At 37.2% G+C, this 20,929-nt stretch overlaps 1 protein-coding gene across 2 annotated transcripts; it reads right to left on the bottom strand.

Annotated features, from left to right (window-relative positions):
• Positions 1-2,452: 2,452 nt before the first annotated feature.
• LOC114198972 (uncharacterized) lies at positions 2,453-20,514 on the bottom strand. Of its 2 annotated transcripts, XM_028090693.1 has the most exons (5): positions 20,338-20,514; positions 14,405-14,487; positions 12,497-12,623; positions 10,114-10,209; positions 2,453-3,994 (listed from the first exon to the last, which is right to left on the bottom strand). In XM_028090693.1, the coding sequence occupies exons 2-5, from the start codon at positions 14,411-14,413 to the stop codon at positions 2,463-2,465; spliced, it is 1,764 nt and encodes a 587-aa protein (XP_027946494.1). In that variant the 5' UTR covers positions 14,414-14,487; positions 20,338-20,514; the 3' UTR covers positions 2,453-2,462. The 2 variants fall into 2 exon arrangements, with proteins under 2 accessions (XP_027946494.1, XP_087884567.1); XM_088028441.1 differs by lacking the exon at positions 20,338-20,514 and having other exon boundaries at positions 14,405-14,702.
• Positions 20,515-20,929: the final 415 nt, after the last annotated feature.

Here is a 20,929-nt window from a genome sequence, read left to right as displayed (position 1 = left end):
CTCAATATGCTGGAATAAACTGAAGTATTGTCTTATAATTTAAAATTCTTCTTCCATATTTATGATTATATCCCTTCTTACTAATGATACTATAATATAATCATTCTTATTTTTACCTTCAGCAGATTTACCAAAGCCTATTTGATGTTAATATACTTCTAACAGGGATGCCTGGGTGGCTCAGTCAGTTAAGCATCTGCCTTCAGCTCGGGTCTTAGTCCCAGGGCTCTGGGATCGAGCCCCGTATCAGGCTCCCTGCTCAGTGGGGAGCCTGCTTCTTCCTCTGCCTGCTACTCCCCCTGCTTGTGCTCTCCTCTGTCAAATAAATAAATAATATCTAAAAAAAAAAACAAAAACACATTTCAAAAAAAAGATACTTCTAACAAAAAAATTTAAAGTTAAAAAACATTGTTTCAAGATTTCCGTTTCATTTCTAAATCACTAAACTCTACTTCTAGATGTATTCATTGCTTTTCCCAGAAAAAAACCAAAGCTGTTAGAATATGATTTTGATTAATAATCAATAAGCTCTAGAATTTTAGTTTTATTAACTGCTTTTTTATATTGGCTTAGAATTTATGTCATTTTTAATTTATAGCTTTGTAGAATTCTTATTATTTTATCAATGCCACTAAGTAGCAAACAATTGATACAATCTGGAGATAAAGCTGAGAACAGAAAGTTCTAGTCTTCATTTTTAGTTTTCTCCATGTATTGAAGAGTATTAAATTTCCAATGAGTATAACACTGATAACATACCAAAGTTCTGGTGAATAAGCATTTCATTATCATTCCTTTCAGAATAGGACCTGACTCAATTTTCTGTTTAATTCAGAACTTGTACATGAGATGATCAATTTGTAAAAGGAGGTGATAAAATATTACCATACAAATTAATAACTATAAAATGAATCTCTACAATGGAGCGATCTAGCAGTCACCACTATAACCCGTGTTAACATCCAGCATCATTAATAGTGGGGAAAACTCAACATTGTATGCTTTTTAATGTTCACAACACTGACTCAGTGAAACCTCTTATTTTAACTTTGAATTTACTAGAACTATTACAGATAGAAGAAAGGATAAATGACCCACAAGGAAATAATTTTAAAAACCCAGAAGGTGGGGCCATTCAGTAAGACAACTTTCTTGTACTCTACAAAAATCCAAAGTATTGAAAAAATGGTGGGGATATTACTCTAAAACAGGAACTGGCAAATTTTTTTGTAAAGAACCAGAGGAGATTATGCTAAGTTAAGTAAGTCAAGCAGAGAAAGACAATTATATGGTTTCACTCATATGTGGAACATAAGCAATAGCACGGAGGACCACAGGGGAAGGGAGGGAAAGCCAAAGGGGGAGAACCAGAGAAGGCCTTTGAGAAGGAGATGAACCATGAGAGACTGTGGACCCCGGGAAACAATCTGAGGGATTCAGAGGGGAGGAGGGTGGGGGGAGGGGGTAATAGGGTGATGGGTATTGAGGAGGGCATGTGCTCTTATGAGCACTGGGTGTTATACTTAACTAATGAATCACTGAACACTATATCAAAAACTAATTATGTACTATACAGTGGTTAACTGAACATTAAAAAAAAAAAAAGAACCAGACAGTAAATATTTTAGGCTTTGTGGGCCATACAGCATCCATTGCAACTATTCAGCTCTGCCAGAGAAGTATGAAAGCATCCACAGTATGTAAACGAATGTGTCAGTCCTCCAATAAAACTCATGTTTTAAATCCTCATGACTTTCATATTCTACTAGATTTTGCCCAGAAAAAAATTACTTAAAATTCAAAAAGGCATAAGTAATTACATAAGTAATAAAGCTTTTCTAAGTTCATTACACTCATATTGACTTGATCTCTTAATAGTTCACTAATAACAATACAAATAATGATATTAAAAATAGTATCTAAAAAATAGTATCTAATACTTACTGAACAGAGACTATGTTTAAGGTGGCTTTCCAAGTTTTCTATATTCCCAAAACAGCACTATAATGCAAGTACGATCATCACCATTTACAAATGACTCCCACAGGGATATAATATCTTGCCAAATGTCATACAGGCTGTAAAGGATCAAATGGCAATCACTATGGTTCTTGCATATTCGTTAGGTCAACAGAGGTTTTCTGTGGTATGAATTTCCTCAAATTTAACAATAACTAGGGCTGGAGAGCTTTTATAAATAAAGCATAAAAAACAAGGGCATTTCCACATTCTCTGAATTTTTCTCCATTATTAATATTCTGACAATCCATAAACAGAAATGCTAATAAAGTCTTCCCTATATTATATAAAAATACATTATAAATTTCTTAATATGAACATTTGAATCATAATGAAAAAATTCCAAACATTATTTACATTTTGAGGAGTTATCACCAGTATAAATTATTTAATGCCTTTTAAGAACTGAATCATATCTAAAATCATTCCCACATTCCTTTCATTCACAGTTTCTCAGTGTTATAAAGTTGATGTACTATACATTCTCCACTGCATATATATGCCTTTCCACAGTCCTTATATTCATAAGGCTTCTCTCCAGTATGAATTCTCTGATGTACTTTAAGACTTGAACTAAGCCTGAAAGACTTCCCACATGTATTACATTCAAAAGGCTTCTCACCACTGTGAATACTCTGGTGTCGAGTAAGTCGTCCATACACACTAAAAGCCTTCCCACATTCCTTACATTCATAGGGCTTCTCACCAGTATGAAATCTATGATGTACAATTAGTTGATGGCTGCTACTAAAAGCCTTCCCACACTCTTTACATTCATGGGGTTTCTCACCAGTATGAATTCTATGATGCACTCTAAGGCTTTCAATATGACTAAAGGCCTTCCAACATTCCTTACATTCATATGGTTTCTCACCTGTATGAACTCTCTCATGCCTAACAAGGTTTGAGGTGCGACTAAAGGCCTTCCCACATTCTTTACATTCATAGGGTTTCTCACCAGTATGAATTCTGTGATGCATTCTTAGGCTTCCACCATGGATAAAGGCCTTCCCACATTCTTTACACTTATAGGGTTTCTCACCAGTATGAATTCTCTCATGTTGAATAAGTGCTGAAGCATGACTAAAGGCCTTCCCACATTCATTACATTCGTAGGGTTTTATGCCAATATGCAATCTCTGATGTGGAATGAGCTGATAACCACGACTAAATGTCATCCCACATTCCTTACATTCATAGGGCTTCTCCCCAGTATGAATTCTCTCATGTTGAACAAGATTTGAGGCACGACTAAAGGCCTTCCCACATTCCTTACATTTGTAGGGTTTCTCCCCAGTATGAATTCTATGATGTACTCTAAGATCTATACCACGGCTAAAGGTCATCCCACACTCATGGCATTCATAGGGCTTTTCACCTGTATGAATTCTGTCATGTTGCACAAGATGAGAGGCTTGACTAAAAGCCTTCCCACATTCCTTACATTCATAGGGTTTCTCACCAGTATGAATTCTATGATGTAGTCTAAGTCTTCCACCCTGACTAAAGGCCTTCCCACATTCATTACATACATAGGATTTCTCACCAGTATGAACTCTCCCATGTTGAGTAAGATGTGAGGCACGACTAAAGGCCTTCCCACATTCTTCACATTCATAGGGTTTCTCACCAGTATGAATTCTCTGATGAACTCTAAGGTCTATCCTACAACTAAATGTCATTCCACATTCCTCACATTTATAAGGTTTTTCACCAGTATGAATTCTCTGATGTTGCAGAAGGTTGGATGCACGATTAAAGGATTTTCCACATTGCTCACATTCATAGGGTTTCTCACCAGTATGAATTCTCTGATGTACTGTAAGGTCTGTATGTCGACTAAAGGCCTTCCCACATCTGTCACATTCATAAGGTTTCTCTCTATTATAAATTTTCTGATGTAGGGTAAAAGACGAATGTTTTTTATAAATGTGTACTTTGTCACAGCTGATTATTTCATATCTTGACTCCAAATCTAAAAGAAAGGAGAAAAACATTTTGTTTTCCTGGACAAAATTAGTGACTGTTTTATAGTAAAATTTCTTTAAAAATTAAAAAACATTTAAAAAATCGAAAATATGACCCATTAGAGACTAATATTTTAGAGAACTCTAAAATCAGCTGTACAGTTTGCCATAGTTACTGATAGTGTCTCCATAACTCATTACATGTTACTATAATTTAATGTATTCTCTTCAGTAACAGTTTCCATATAAAATATAAATATATTAAAAACTATTTTTTATACTGGATCTTTTAATCTGCAATTAAAATTTCCCCCTAAAATATAAATATTGTGGTCATTCCCTCCAATGCATAGCCATGTGTGCATTTCTTTGTTCTCATTTTAAATAAAATAATGAGAGTTCTTGTTTATTTATCTTCACTGAGCTTTTTCTTATTAAGTACACATTCTACAAATGTTCCATCTGTTTTATTCCTTCATATCTTTTCTCAGGTCCTCTCTCACTTTCCGTTTTAACCAAGAATGACCATTCTATTAACTCCTAGAAGTCTGTCAATGAATTTTCAGACAGGAACTAGGTATACACCCTAATGAAAATCATGGGGAATTCTGAGCATTTGGGTACTTTGAGGAAAAGTGAAATTGAACTATACAGTAAAGGAATCTGGAAAAAGAGTTTCAGGAAATATGTGAAAAAGAATGAACAGATGTAGCCTGTAGAATAACAACCAATATGACAGAATATCTTGATTAAATTTATATGTACTGAACAAGTGGGAAGACACTTGGGGGCAAGAAATACTACCTTGTGAGTAGAGTATGGTATGTGCTAGACTCTGAGATAATACAAACACTTTCTCTCCAAAAACAAGCAACAATAGGAATTAGTTACAATATCAGAAAACCAAAATACATTTGATAGGAAATGGAAATATCCTCTCCAGAATAAATACTGGGTAAGTATGGAAATAAAAAACTGAAAGGGTACAACAGAGAAAATAAGTACATACCTGAATTTGGGGCATTCAATTTGAGCATTCAGAGAATTCAAAGACTTTAGTAATTATTGCCACTAAAAAGAAATAAATGAGTTCAAAGGAGCCAATTCCAAAACTTAAAAAAAAAAAACAGTAAAGGAAAGAAAAACAAAAACAAAAACAAATTAAGAGCACAATGTAATGAGTTGAAAAGTATAGTCTTAACAAGTAAACTAAAGAGCTGGTGCTTTAAAAATCAAAAAGTCAACATTAGCCAAACCAACCAAAAAGTGGTAAAAATAAAAAAATAAGAAAGAAATGATAAGGGGAGGGACGCCTGGGTGCCTCAGTTAAGCGTCTGCCTTTGGCTCAGGTCATGATCTCAGGGTCCTGGGATCGAGCCCCGCATCGGGTTCCCTGCTCAGCAGGAAGCCTCCTTCTCCCTCTCCCACTCCCCCTGCTTGTGTTCCCTCTCTCGCTGTCTCTCTCTCTGTCAAATAAATAAATAAAATCTTAAAAAAAAATGACTTGGGGGAAATGCAAAACTAAAATGAATTTTATTGATATTATGAATACTTTGAATACATCACTAATACTTCTAGAAAAATTCATCAAAATTGCTCAAAATAATCACTAAGAAGAGAAAGCTTAAACAGACCAAATGCAACAGAATAGAAAATGTTGTAAAAAAAGATAGTTGTAATGAGTATTCTTTAACTCCTAAATTATCATTTCTAAATATCAATGTCATTTATATAGATCCAGCATGGTTAAACAGTTTGGAACAGGGCAAAAAAGGTAAGCTTAGAAATTTTATGCCAAAAAGAAAGAAAGAAAAAAATGAAAATGTCAAAGACTTACAGAAGTGTGACTGACCAACACTGTGAAAACAGTAGTATAAAAATGACTGTGATAAATATAAACAATAAAAAAATGAGTCCACAATGATACAAGGGAAAATAAATGAAAAATAATTTCACTGTTAAATAACTCTTTAATTGAAGAAGTTCTAGTTCCATCATAGTGGTGTAAATCCCTTATAGTCGTCTCCCTCTCTGACTGATATCAACTAAAAATGCTTGGCAAAATAAAAAAACCCAAACACTTGAGGTCAGTAATTAGAGTAAACCAAAGAAGAGATCTCTGGAAGGGTGACTGGCTGGCTCAGTAGATAGAGCAAGTGACTCTTAATCTCAGGGTTGTGAGTTCAAGCCCCACGTTGGGTGTGGAGCCTACTTAAAAAAAAAAAATCAAGTTAAAATAAGAGCAGAGGACTGTGGAGAGGAGTGAAAACTTTAAAAAGTAAACTACACTAGGGTGAGTTTCTTGCTATTTTCTCTATCACTCACAATCTTGCCACAAGGGAGGGACTGTTAAACTGGGGCAAAAAACGGGCTGTAAAAGCCTGGACATATTTCTTGTTGCAAGAATCATGGCAAGGAACACTGCCTAATTGGAAAGAAAGGGAGGAACTCTTGAGGGGGAACATTCTGAAAAAGAGATTCCCTAGTTTTGGATACAAACGAGTTCAAAGCTTAGCCTAAACCTGAATCATAGGTGCATGAGGAGGACACAAAACATTGTAAGCAAAACCTTAGAGAACTAAACTGAGAATTAAACTACTGCCCACAAACAGCAGGACAGAATGTACAGTCTAAGTTTTATTGCTTTGATTACTTGCTAAAATATAATAGCAATACTCTACTTTCAATAATGGATAGAAAAACCAGACAGAAGATCAATAAGGAAACAAAGGACTTGAACAACAGTCTAAACAAACTGGACCTAAGAGACATACATGTGTATTCTACATACAACAGAATACATGTTCTTCTCAAGTACACATGGAACATTCTCCAAGATAGACCACACAGACCCAAGTCAACTATCAATAAAATTTAAAAGACTGAAATGAGAGTGTCTTTTCCAATCACAAAGGAACAAAATTAGAAATCAGAAGCAGAAGGAAAACTAGAAAATACACAAACATGTGGGAATTAAATAACATACACTTAAAAAACCAATGGGACAACAAAGAAATTACAGGGATATTAGAAAATATCTTGATAAATAAAAATGAAAACAGAATATACTAAACTTATGGATGCAGCAAAACCAGTGCTTTCAGTCTTTTACCACTAAGCATGAGGTTAGCTGTGGACTAACATAGATGGCCTTTATTATGGTGAGGCAGTTTCCTTCTATTCCTGGTTTCTTGAGTGTTTTATCATGAGAAGTATTACATTCTGTTAAATGCTTTTTCTACATTGAGATAATCGTGTGGCTTTTCTCCCCTTCATTCTGTTAATGTGTATTGCATTGCTTGATTTTTATATATTGCATCATCTTTGCATTCCAGAAATAAATCCCACTTTGTCATGGTGTATAATCCTTCTCATGTGCTGCTGAATTCCGTTTGCTAGTATTTTTGTTGAGAACTTTTGCCTTAATATGCATCAGGAACACTGACCTGTGGTTTTCTTCTTGCACTGGATTTGCCTGGCTCTGGTATCAGGGTAATGCTGGCCTCAGAGTAAGTTTGGGAGTGTTCCTTCTTCAATGTTTTAGAAAAGTTTGAGGGGAATTGGTGTTAATTCTTTGTTTAGCAGGGTTTTTTTTTCTTTCCAAGTTTTTATTTAAATTCCACTTATTTAATATACAGTGTAATATTAGTTTCAGGTACAGATTTTAGTGATTCAACATTTATATACAACACCCAGTGCACATCACAAGTGCCCTTCTTAATACCCATCACTTATTTAACCCATCCCCCCCAACTACTCCCCTCCAGTAACCATCAGTTTGTTCTCCATTGTTAAGAGTCTATTTTTTTGGTTTTCCTTTCCTTTCTCTTCTATGTTCGTTTGTTTCGTTTCTTAAATTTCACATATGAGTGAAATCATATGATATGTCTTTCTCTGACTTATTTCACTTACTGTAATACTCTCTAGCTCCATGTTGTTGCAAATAGCAAGATTTCTTTTTGATGGCTGAGTAATATTCCATTGTATACACACACCACACACACACCCACATCTTCTTTATTCATTCATCAGTTGATGGACATTTGAGCTCTTCCCATAATTTGGCTATTGCTTATAATGCTGCTATAAATACCAGGTTGCATGTATACCTTCAAATTAGTATGTTTGTATCCTCTGGGTAAATACCTAGTAGTGCAATTGCTGGACTGCAGGGTAGTGCTATTTTTAACTTTCTGAGGAACCTCCATACTATTTTCCACAGTGGTTTCACCAGTTTGCATTCCCACCAACAGTGTAAGAGGGTTCTCCTTTCTCCACATCCTCGGCAACACCTGCTGTTTCCTGTGTTAATTTTAGCAAACTGAGAGGTGTAGTTCTGTATTTCCCTGATGATGAGTGATGTTGAGCATCTCTGCATGTGTCTGTTCATTTTTTTGTTGTTGTTTGTTCATTTTTTATTACTGATTCAATCTCTGTACTAGTACGTCTGTTTAGATTTTCTATTAGGTCAGGATCTCACTGGGTTTCCCAGTTTGTTGGCATACAGTTGTTTACAGTCTCTTCTTTCATTTCTGATTTTAGCTGAGTTTTTTCTTTTTCTTAGTCAATCTAGCTAATGTTTTCTCACTTTGATCTTTCTAAAGGCAACTCTTGGTTTCATTGATTTTTTTCCTATTGTTTTTCTATTCTCTACCGTGTTTATCGCTGCTCTATTCTTTATTATTTTCTTTCCTCTACTATCTCTGAGGTTAGTTCATTCTTTTTTTACCTAGTTTCTTGAGGTAATGAAGTTAGGTTGTTGATTTGAGAATTTTCTTTCTAATATACGCACTTAGAGCTATAAACCTCCTTCCTAGTAGTGTTTTAAAGCATCCCTTAAAAGTTTTGGTATGTAGTAAGTTTTGAAATTGGAAAATATGAATCCCACTTTTTTCTTTTTCAAGATTTTTTTTTTACTATTCTGAATCCCTTGCATACCCATATGAATTTTATGATCAGAATGTGAATTTCTACAAATGAGCTGATGGGATTTGGGGTAGTATTGCCATCTTAATATTAAGTGTTCTGATTTTAAGAAAATGCTATGTGAAATGAAAAAACAACATAAATCAGAGTGAGAAAAACTGAGAAATGAAGTGATAGAGTTCAGGAATAGAGATAAAGAAAAAATGATTTCAGAATACTAACCTATAAAGAAAAAAACTCCCAATAGATTAATATTAGGTTAAAATTTTTTTTAAATAAAAATTAAGAAATATATAAAAAGTGTATGACAGAAAGTGAATAACTAATCACTTAATGGTTATTTTATCTAGATTTCTGTATAAGTCTCATAATTAATAAAAAAGTTTAATTTTTGAAAATAAAGGATATAAAAATTTTAACCAAATCATAGCTCTACAAATAATCTTGGAAAACAATGACAACTCTTAATGAATCACAACACCTTACATGGTTTGATCCCCCATAACATACTGACTTTGTTTTGTTAGTCACTCTTCAATAACTCTGCTCTGATCTACCTGCTGCTCCTGAACACACAACACTCATGTTCCCCTTCAGGCCTTTGCATTTGTTGTTTGCTCTTCTTGGAATGTTCTTGCTCTTATACTCAAATAGCCTGGGACCTGACATCTTACCTCCTCAGGAAAATGCCCCTGACCACTTACCTTACCAAAATTTGTCCTGTCCTTAGTTTCCTTTATACTATATTTCATCATCTGAAGTTATCTACCTACTTACTTGTTTATATGTTTATTTTATGTTTTCCCTAATATACCATAAACTCCATTGTATTAGCCAGATATAGAAATGTATTTATTTTTAGACAGTGAAACCACATATACACATCTAAGTGCACAAGAGGACCTGGAGAGCAGCTGAGTCCAAAATACAGATAACACGGTGCATGAGGAAGAACGAAAGTGCCCATTACCGAACTGGGAGGAAAATATGAGAAGAGTAACAAAAGGGAGTAGTTAATGAGGTGAAGATGAAATTCACTGGGGAGCTCACGCACAGCATATATTTCCCCTCTAGATCACAAGTATTTTCTCTAATGTTAATGGAGTTTTCCAACCAACATTTCAAGTGTGTGTCTCCTCCTTGACCACTTAGGTTTTACCTAAACAGATATATTCCCATAGCTTGACTTGCTCACACTTACCTGTACACCATCTTCTCGTGTCTTCCCTCACAACCATCCAGGGATCTTTTCCTTGCTCCAATAATGTAATCACATCGGGCTTAGAAATGGAATGTCCTGCTTACAAAGAAAAAAAAATGCCACATGATGTAGAACAAAATGTTGCTTGGTTAAAATTATAATAATAAACTAAAGGTCAAAATGACATTGAATAAGATTTTTGAGAAGAGAGAGTAAAGGACCTAAAGAACAAGAATCAAGTATAATAAGGGTTTTTTTTGTTTTTTAATACACACGCATAAATCCTCTTTTTCTTGAGAGTATGCATAATACCATAGTTTAAAATACAGAATGTGGAGCCTTGGTTCAATTCTTGTCTTTGACCTTCCAGCTATGTCTGACCTTGGGAAAGTCACTTAAACCCAGTGCTTCAGTATTCTCACTTGAAAAATGTGAACAGGGCTGTTAGGGGGATCAAACAAGTTGATATATATATATATATGTATATATATATATCTATATGTAAAGTGCTCAGAGCACTGTCTATTACATGCTACGAACAGTAACATTTTTACTGATAGTGTTGTTTTACGAAGAGTACACAAGAAGAGCTAGCTATAAGATATTCATTCCATTTTAATGTAATGTTCGTAGATTACAACTTCCAATCACAAAACAGAATTTCTTATGAAAATTAAAATGTGTATGCCTCAGTTTTCAATGAGTTCCATTTATCTAATCCACCGCTATTTAAACTATAGAGGCTCTTTTAGGGCAATAAGAGCAATTCAGGACCCTGTGTCAAGCTGATTAACCTTCAAGTAGATAATAAAATTGAGTATAGACATTCTGAGCATAAATAAATAGGAAACATGAATCCCTTAACAATGGTTATATAATAAGCACTAGAGAATTCTAAACAAGACCTTATTCATAAAGGAAGGGAGGCAACTTAAGACCAGAGGGGGTATGAATATCACTGAAGGACAGAGAAGATAAAGCTGTTGTAGGGGCCAAGGGCAGACCATCCCAAAATGTGCTACTTTGGCTTTTTTTTTTTAAAGATTTTATTTTATTTTTTGACAGAGAGAGAGACAGTGAGAGAGGGAACACAAGCAGGGGGAGTGGGAGAGGGAGAAGCAGGCTTCCTGCTGAGCAGGGAGCCTGATGCAGGGCTCGATCCCAGGACCATGAGATCATGACCTGAGCCAAAGGCAGAGATGCTTAATGACTGAGTCACCCAGGCGCCCCAGCATTTTTTTTTTAAGATTTATTTATTTGAGAGAGAGCGAGCGAGCAAGCACATGCAAGTTGGGGAGGGGCAGGAGAGGGAGAGAAACTCAAGCAGACTCCCCATTGAGCATGGAGCCTGACACGGGGCTCGATCTCATGACACTGAGATCATGATCTGAGCCAAATCCAAGAGTCAGGTGCTCAACTGACTGAGCCACCCCAGCACTCCGGCATATTGTTTTATTTTATTTTTTTAAAGATTTATTTATTTGACAGAGAGAGAGCGCACAAGCAGGGGGAGCAGGAGAGGGAGAAGCAGGCTCTCTGCTGAGCAGGGAGTCCAACGTGGGGCTCGATCCCAGGACTCTAAGATCATGACCTGAGCCAAAGACACCTAACCGACTGAGCCACCCAGGTGCCCCTTTATTGATTATTTTAAATTAAAAGTTCAATGCAGGGGCGACTGGCTAGCTCAGTTGGTAGAGCATGAAACTCTCTATCTCGGGGCCATGAGTTCAAGTCCCACACTGGGCATGGAACCTACTTAAAAAAATAAAAAGTTAAATGCAAGAAGAACACTATGATCCCCACTTTGTCTTCAGAAAGCAGGAAATAAATCTCCTAATGGAAAGTACCCTCCCTGTATCAGGATATAAAGAGACATCCTTATAACAAATATAGGGAACTTAAAGCTGAGAAGTCTGTGTTAACTACCCTTGTTACTTTTTACTAATTTACTACTGCAGCCCAAATTCTGGTTAAGATTACCTACTAATTGAAATTCCGAACATAAGTTTTCTTTGTCCTGTCAATTCTTCACAGATTTGTTGTCTCCTTGTCTAAAAAGTATAAAAACTGCCTGATTTCTTCATTTGAGGATTCTGTGTACACATAAACTTTCTTTCCTCCTGTTACTCTGTCTCATGTCAGTTTAATTCTTAGACCAGCTAGAAGAATTCTGAAGGGTAAAGGAAAATTCTCCTTCCCCAACAATTTAATGGAGGGGCAATTTCCAAACTGACAAAGCTCAAACCATTTCTTTGGGAAAAAATAACAAAAAAATATAACTAGTTTCCTAAAAGCAGCCCTAAAAATCACAGTGGAAAAAAAATGCGTATCTTAAAGAACAGACTCTAAATTATCCTAAATCATTAGACGCTGATAAACATACCCAATGAGACCAAGTTATCATAGTTCTCCATCATCACATCCCGGTACAAGTTCTTCTGAAGAGAGTCAAGATATTCCCACTCCTGCTGAGAGAAGTCTATGGCCACATCCCTGAATGTCATAGATCTCTGAAATGGCAAACCCATGTATTACTAGAGAAATTAGATAAATATTTTGTTGAAGATAGAAGGAGAGGAGATAAAGACTCCACTGCATGAAGAAAGCAATATAGCAAGTATGTAGGCTAAAAATCTATAACACAGGAGGGGATTGAAGCAGAATATATACATATTTTTGAAGAAGCCTGCCAGAATAGACAAAATATTCCTTAAATACTTGAATCACTTGGGACTAGATAAAATAATAACCACTGACTATTAAATAGTGAATTCAACCATGTTTGATTGTTATCTATAACATAAACTCTCAGTAAACATGGGTTGCTGAAGAAAATTTTTGCTTTTTAGAGAAGAGAAAATTTGATCAAATATTTTTCAAAACATTTTCTAAAAACAATTTTAGAAAATAAGGTTTGTATAAAATTAAGAATTCCCTCAAGCATTAAATACTTCATTATGTGGGATCTTACCATAAATATTTTTTCTTGTTTTGACAAATCCATGTACTTTCTGGCACATGACATAATTTATGGATATGTTGGATTTAATCATTTATACAGGTAGGATATATCATATTTGTAAGGTCTTCCCCAATTCTGTGATTCTATGTTCACCTACTACTTATGATGACATAGTTTTCTTGTTGCCATCTACCATCTGTCACTGAACACCTAGCTTATGCTGAGTATGGTAGGTAGCTTCTACTTAGGTTACCAATGATCATCTTTTGGTATTTATGCCCTTGTGTACTCTCCTTCACATGTGTATGAGCTGAACTGAGTGACTTGCTTTTAATAAACAGAATATGATTAAAGTGATGAAATGTTACTTCTGACAGATTACAAAAGACTGTGATCTCCACATTGCCTGCCCTCTTTTGATGTCTCACCTGCTTAACCAAGAGTGGCCTCCAGTCAATAGCCCCTGAGCAACTGGATCCTGTCAAAGCCCAGGTGAGTGAGCTTGGAAGCAGATACACCCAATGTTGGCCTTAAGATGACTTCAGCCCTCACCAAGACCTTGATAGCCTTGTAAGAGATCCAAACAGGAGAGCAAGCTAAGCCATGCCCAGATTACCAAACCACTGAAACCGTGAGATAAATGTTTACTGCTTTGAGCTGCTAAGTGTTGGGGTAATTTGTTACACAACAATAGATAACTAATACATTGAGTTAAAGAATACTAAAGAAGGATGATGAATTTACAGATATCACCTAAATTCAGTATGTCTCATCCAACAACAGAACAGTCTTCATATTTATCTCTCAGAGATTTCCTCCCAAGGTCTATGACTCAGTTTGCAAATCACAATTATATAATAATTCACACAAATTACGAGATTTTACTCTACACTGAGACTTAAGTCATTCAATACCAAATTTCTATCCTATCTACCTGTAAATCTCAAGTCTGGAAAATTTCAAAGTCTTCTCATGGATGGTCGAATACAACCATTGTATCCATCTGTCCACACTATAGAACAACCTCACATAACATAAATCTTTAAAGGACATATCTCCTCCACTACTCCATCACTGCCCTTGATAAAAGAATGCACACTTAAGCCAGGCTGAATAATTTCGCAGTAATAACGTAACACTAGTTAGTTTACAACAGGTCACATAGAGAGGATGCTGGGTCATCTAGTACCACATTTCACTGGAACAAAAGATGGGAAGAAGGTTATTGGACAGGACTTCTGCTGGTAGTAAACTTCAGAAAAATTAATGAAAATACTCAATCTAAAAAAAACCACACATATTTCAGGAAGGAGAGAAACACCAACTTACATGCGCCATGGTTTTAGACCTGCAAGAGCGGATCAGTCCTCACGATTCCTCTAACAGAAAAGCACAGATCCAGAAAGCCAGAGCTGGGAGAAGAGAAAGACCTTGAGACCAATGTGGCTTTAGTGTTCCCAACAGGACATAAATTAATGTTAGGATCTTCCACTCCAGGTTCCAAACCTATTATCCATCACACATAATTTGGGGAGATTAGGATTCTAGATAAGGCCATTTCCTTCCCCAAATCCCAGGGGTCTCTGATGAACAAAGTCATAGAACAGAAGCATATCTGCATTAAAATCAGACCTACAGGGCGCCTGGGTGGCTCAGTTGGTTAAGCGACTGCCTTCGGCTCAGGTCATGATCCTGGAGTCCTGGGATCGAGTCCCGCATCGGGCTCCCTGCTCGGCAGGGAGTCTGCTTCTCCCTTTGACCCTCCCCTCTCTCATGTGCTCTCTCTCTCTCATTCTCTCAAATAAATAAATAAAATCTTTAAAAAAAAAAATCAGACCTACAAATGTCAGCAGAAGTTCTCTGGCCACTGCATCACTTTGGTGAGACAGATGCAGACCCAAGAATGGGCAGTGCAGTCTTATTTTGATCCTCTTCCTTCTCATCTTCTGAGACTGAAAAGAGCCTATGTCATCTTAATGAGAAACTCTTTTGTGGCTTTGGAACTGAGTGAAGGTGGTTAAGACATTGGAGATGGAACATCAGTGTTCAGTATGTTAAGTCTAGCAAATCTTACTAAATATATGACAAACCATCATTGTACTACAATACAAAGTAGGTATCAAATGTGAAGTTGGGAAAAATATTTAAGGATATGAGAAATATTCCAGATATACTGTCAAGAATAATTAGATTGACCAATAAAAAAAAAAAACACCCTAGGAATATATCAATCAGTGTAGAGAAAAACTGGCAGAGAAACGGACAATTGAAATCAATAGATAAAAACGTCTGGAAGGTTACGGAACCATCCAATAACAGTGTTTTTCTTTTTATTTTGATCTTGATTTTTCTTTTGTTATGTATGTATTAAGATTTACTTATTTGAGAGAGAAAGAAAGAGCAAGCACACAGTGGGAAGGGGAAGAGGGAGAAAATCAAGCAGACTCCCTGCTGAGCACAGAGCCTGACTCGGGGCTTCATCTCAGGACCCTAAGGTTATGACCTGAGCTGAAATCAAGAGTCGGATGCTTAACTGACTGAGCCACCAAGGCACCCCTTTCTTGATTTTTCTTTTTAAAGTGTACTTCATAATTACTGTAACAATGACCATAGATTAACTTGAAATACATGTGTTTTTCTTTATTTATTAACAGGAAGATATCCAAAAAGGAGAATTCAAGAAAGTCCTTTGTTATCTAAAGTTAGTCTATTTTACTGAACAGCTTATCTTCTGTCTGTTTCCTTTGGATCCCACTATCTGAACTCATGCTATCATTTCTTCTCAGGTATGATGGAGTTCTGTCTAGAAGAAATAGGAAGCAGTCTCTGTATAATATCTTGTATGAACTGATGATACTCTCATACAGCTTTATTTGAAGTCTTCTTGACAGAAGGGTTTATTTGGTTTCTAAACCTGTCAGCTAAGCCACCATGTCCCCCAGACAGCAACTGAATTGATATCCTATTAGTTTTACTTTACATCTAACAAAATTAGAACGAAAACTGTGAGTATAAAAGTCACAGCACAAAATACACTTATTACCATAGATATTCCATAAAATTGGTATATTTTGTTTATATCCTGACTGTTGCTGTAGATATACTGGTGTGTCTTTCCTGTATTCACAAAATAGGTCACTTAAATCTCTCCAGTGGTCTTTGCCACACACTGCCTTACAATTATTTCTATTCAGATTTTACCTCATTTTAGATAATAAGCATTTTAAAGGAAGCCAACTATGGCTATCCAGGATTGTAATACTCCAAAGCCAAAAATTTCTAGGTCTAGCATATTGTAGGCACTTTAAAAAGTTTGATTTTTTTTAACCACAAAATTCCATTTCCAGGAAATTTTTAAAGGAAATAACTATAGAAATATGTAGGGCATGTGCACAAGGATGTTCATCGGAGAATAATTTTTGATAACCAAAAATTAAAAACATAACTTTCTCACAGAAGCCAACAGGTTAAACATATTACGGTCTGCAATATGGTATTGTGGCATCATTAATAATCCATAAGAAATGATGGAAAACAATATTAACTCAGTGAAAAAGACAGGTTTTAAATGGTATGCATAATGTAGGAGGTGATATTCTGTTGACATTAAGAACACAGGCTCTATTGTCAGACTTATAGGAATTGAAAACGAGCTTTAAGCTGTGAGGGTTAATATTACCTCAGTGCCCCTGTTTATTACAAAATCAGCAAAGAAAGGTTAAGAGTATTACCTATCACATGACTGTTTTGAAGAACAAGACAATCTATATAAACATTAAAAAGTATAAGATGGCTGATATAAATTATTTATCATACTGAAAGTGAAAGTCATTACACGACCCTTAATCCATTATTATACATGGAAATTAATTCTGCTGCATTATGTTTTTCTCATAGAAAATTTGTGCTTCTTGGGCTCTCTCTTTACTTTTAAAAATTCCAGTTCCTATCTTTGAAAAAATATAATTCTTCTTGATAAAATCATTAGTAATGAGAGAGACAGAGAGATTACAGACAGGAAGACAGTATGTCCCTTTCCTCACTCCCCAGCAGCTATATAAACACACACAAGCATATTTATGATGCTGAATGGAGTTCTTCTTGCTCTCTATGGCTGCTGGGGACTGATAAAAGGTATATATTCAATATATATATGTATTATCTATATCTACACCTATAATCAGGATGTGATAAAATGCAATCTTAACAAATGAATCTTATTCTGCATAATAGGATTTATATTACAATCCTTATTTTCTGTTATAAAAACTATCTTTGGAAATATTATTTGTACTTGCCAGACACCTAGAATTAGAATTTAGTGCTATTTTCTTGGAAAGTAACCTTAAATCTGTAAATTATTAATTATAATCAGCACAGGAGTTTTGACTTGCTCTGATTCTGACCTGGACCAGCTCACAGGCAACACAGTAGTTTCCTGTATCAATGCCAAGCTTACTGCAGACACCTGATGGGCACAGTGCACTACAGCACAGAACTCCTGGGCTCAAGTGATCTTCCTGCCTCAGCCTCCCAAGTAGCAAGAACTACAGGCACATGCCACTGCCTAAATTATTAATTATGAAAGGATGTATTATTTAGTAATTTGGTGCCAAAATAAGATTTTGAGCAGGCACCTGAGTGGCTCAGTCATTAAGCGTCTGCCTTCGGCTCAGGTCATGAACCCAGGGTCCGGGGATCGAGTCCCATATCAGGCTCCCTGCTCAGCGGGAAGCCTCCTTCTCCCTCTCCCACTCTCCCTGTTTATGTTCCCTCTCTCACTGTCTCTCTCTCTGTTAAAAAATAAATTAAAAAAAAATCTAAAAAAAAATAAGATTTTGAGCAACATTCCTAAAATCTAAAAGGTGAAAACTGAATGTTCTTCAAAGAAGGAGATCCCTGGCATTTCCTCCTCCCTAAAAAAAAGAGGTACAAGAAAACCCATGAATGGGTTAGATTTCTTTTTCAAACTAAGAGTAGAACTCTGACTCTTTTATTTCACCAATTATGTTTTGCCAAAACAAAGCCACACAGAAATGTTCACACATAAATTGGAAACACATACACCAAATATTAAAAGTGATTATTTTTGGGGCACCTGGGTGGCTCAGATGGTTAAGCGTCTGCCTTCAGCTCAGGTCATGATCCCAGGGTTGTGGGATCGAGTCCCGCATCGGGCTCCCTGCTCCTTGGGAGCCTGCTTCTCCCTCTGCTTCTCTCTCTCTCTCTCTCTCCCTCTGCCTCTCATGAATAAATAAATAAAATATTTAAAAAAAAAAAGTGATTATTTTTAGGCAGTGAGATGTTGTTCTTAAATTTCTTAGGACATTAATTTCTTCTGCAATGTCTGCATTAATTCTATTATAATAAATACAACATAAAGATATTCAAAAGTATTTAAAATGTTTTAAGTCACTGTTATGGCAGAGGCTATATTTTCATCATTTAAAGAAGTCTGTACTGGGATGCCTGGATGGCTCAGTACGCTAAGCGTCTGCCTTTGGCTCAGGTCATGATCCCAGGGTCCTGGGATTGAGTCCTGCACCGGGCTCCTTGCTCAGCGGGAAGCCTGCTTCTCCCTCTGCCTGCCCCTCCCCCTGCTTGTGCTCTCTCTGACAAATAAAATCTTAAAAAAATAAAAATTTAAAAAAATCTGTACATATTAGGCCTACCATGAGAAATCAGTGATTGAAACAACTACCACTTACCTGTTCTTTAATAGCCTTTAGTTGTACTACACGGAAATAATCAGATACATTTCACTATAAAGATTTTTCCGTTAACAGAAAGGAAACGGCCTTTGCATGTTAATGGATATATGTATGTAAAATAGGCAGAAAAGTTTTTTGAGTACAGAGAAGCTGTCCAATAAATACGACTACATACCTTCCATTCTTCTCTGAATAACCAATTAAAATATCATTTTGGATACAATCCTCCCAAAAGGGTTTTACAAAATTCTATTTTTAAAAGTGAACTTCATATATAATTTAAATTTTTCTTTTTTCTAGATTTTATTTATTTATTTGAGAGAGAGAGAGCACGCACGCATAACAGCAGGGGGTGGGGCAGAGGGAGAGGAAGAAGCAGACCCTCTGCTGAGCAGGGAGCCTGACATGGGGCTCAATCCCAGGACACTGAGATCATGACCTGGGCTGACACTTAACCAACTGAGCCACCCAGGCACCCCTAAAATTTTCTTGAATACTATCTCCACAAATATTAAGATGGTTTCATTAGATAACAGTCTCTTTCCTTATAATGACTAATTTTTATAAACAGAAATTGTATCATCTGCATAATAATCTCTCATTGACGTCATGGGCTTTCTCAACCATTCCCATTATCTTGATCACTAATTTTGCGCAAAGCTGTACCAATGCATAACAATTTTTGATGCTAGATAAAACGAGGTGTAAATTTTTTGAATACATACACCCTTGGAAAATGAAAGTTTCCAAATATATGCAGCAATTATCTACACCCATAAATACAAAGGACCCTTGTTAAGAAATCCTGGTCTTGGACACTTGAATTCTGGCTCAGTCCCTTAAATTGTAAACACACGTCACAACCTCATATTTTCATTTCTTCTTAACTACAGAAACCTGAAAGGGAATAATCAGAGTCACTACAGTGCTGAGCATTTATGTTCTACCCTCCATGGCTACATCCCGCTGTAACCTCATACATATTAACCAGAATGAAGAAAGATTGTTCACATGCGGTTCCTTCCTTTAGCGCTAAGTGAATGCTGACATTCTCAAGTATGTAAATGAATCCCAGAAAACTCCCAGGGAGGACAGTCCCAGGAAGGAATACCATTCTTGGAGTCCCTCTATCCACACACGTTCCTAGAAGCCTGTCTCAGGGGTAATTCATGATCTAAAATTCCCATCCTAACAGCTGGTCTACACACCTTACCAAAATCCTCTATGAAGGGCTCAGTATATGATTTCCCGCCAGGTGGCAGTCATACGTGGCTGACAGGAAGGTGGAGGAAGCGGCCGCGAACCCAGGGCCACCGGTCCCAGAGCCACTCACCACAACCGAAGCTCAGATGAAGGACACTCACCTTACATCTCCGTCACACGAGGGCAACCACGCACCTCTTCTAGTCTTACCTCTGCACCCCAGCTTCGCCTCCCACAAACACACACCCTTGCCGTCTTTCTCACGGGGACACAAGCACCCTCCTCTGCGGCTCGAGCACCCACAGGCCTGAGGGGACCGGCACCCGCGGTCCCGGCTCCCACTCTCACCGCCACTCGCCGTCCACGCGGCCTCCACGCTACGACCGCACGGCCTTTTCCGCGGCGACCCACAAGGACGTCTTCCTCACACTGAGGCCACTCACGCGCGGCGCCCAACAAGAGACACGCAAAAAGAGCCCGAGGTCCCAGTCACCACCCGCACCGTGGGACCCGGAACGCAGGGTCGTAAAAGTCCCGAAGTAAAGCGGCCAGCCCCCCGCCCGAGCCCCGGAGACTTCTGGGAGTGGCCGCGCGGCCTGGGCGTGCGCAAGCGCACATCACCGACTTGCGGGAGGCCGGGACCTGAGGCGAAGGGCGCGTGCAGCGGCTGTCCTTGCCGAGTGAAGGCGAGTCCGGCTGGTCCCGGACCCGGGAATTCTGAGAAGGGGACTGCGGAGCTCTTCTCTTCGGAGGCCTCAGGAGTGTGTGTGAGGGTCCGCCCTGTAGAATCAACGATGTGGCCCCGAAGACTATGGTGTGCTTGCTTGGGTGGAGCGTCTGAACGTAGGATGCTGCGTCTGTTGTGTCCCCTGAAATAAAAGACAACCTGTTCAGTAATGTATGCAAATGTTAACTTTTATACTATAGGAAAAGGTCTAGC

This window comes from Eumetopias jubatus, unplaced genomic scaffold (genome assembly GCF_037043125.1).
Source record: "Eumetopias jubatus isolate StellerSeaLion01/CBP00866 unplaced genomic scaffold, mEumJub1_p1.0 scaffold_10, whole genome shotgun sequence".
In the NCBI taxonomy this organism is placed as follows: domain Eukaryota; kingdom Metazoa; phylum Chordata; class Mammalia; order Carnivora; family Otariidae; genus Eumetopias; species Eumetopias jubatus.
This window is presented reverse-complemented; position numbering and strand designations above follow the sequence as displayed.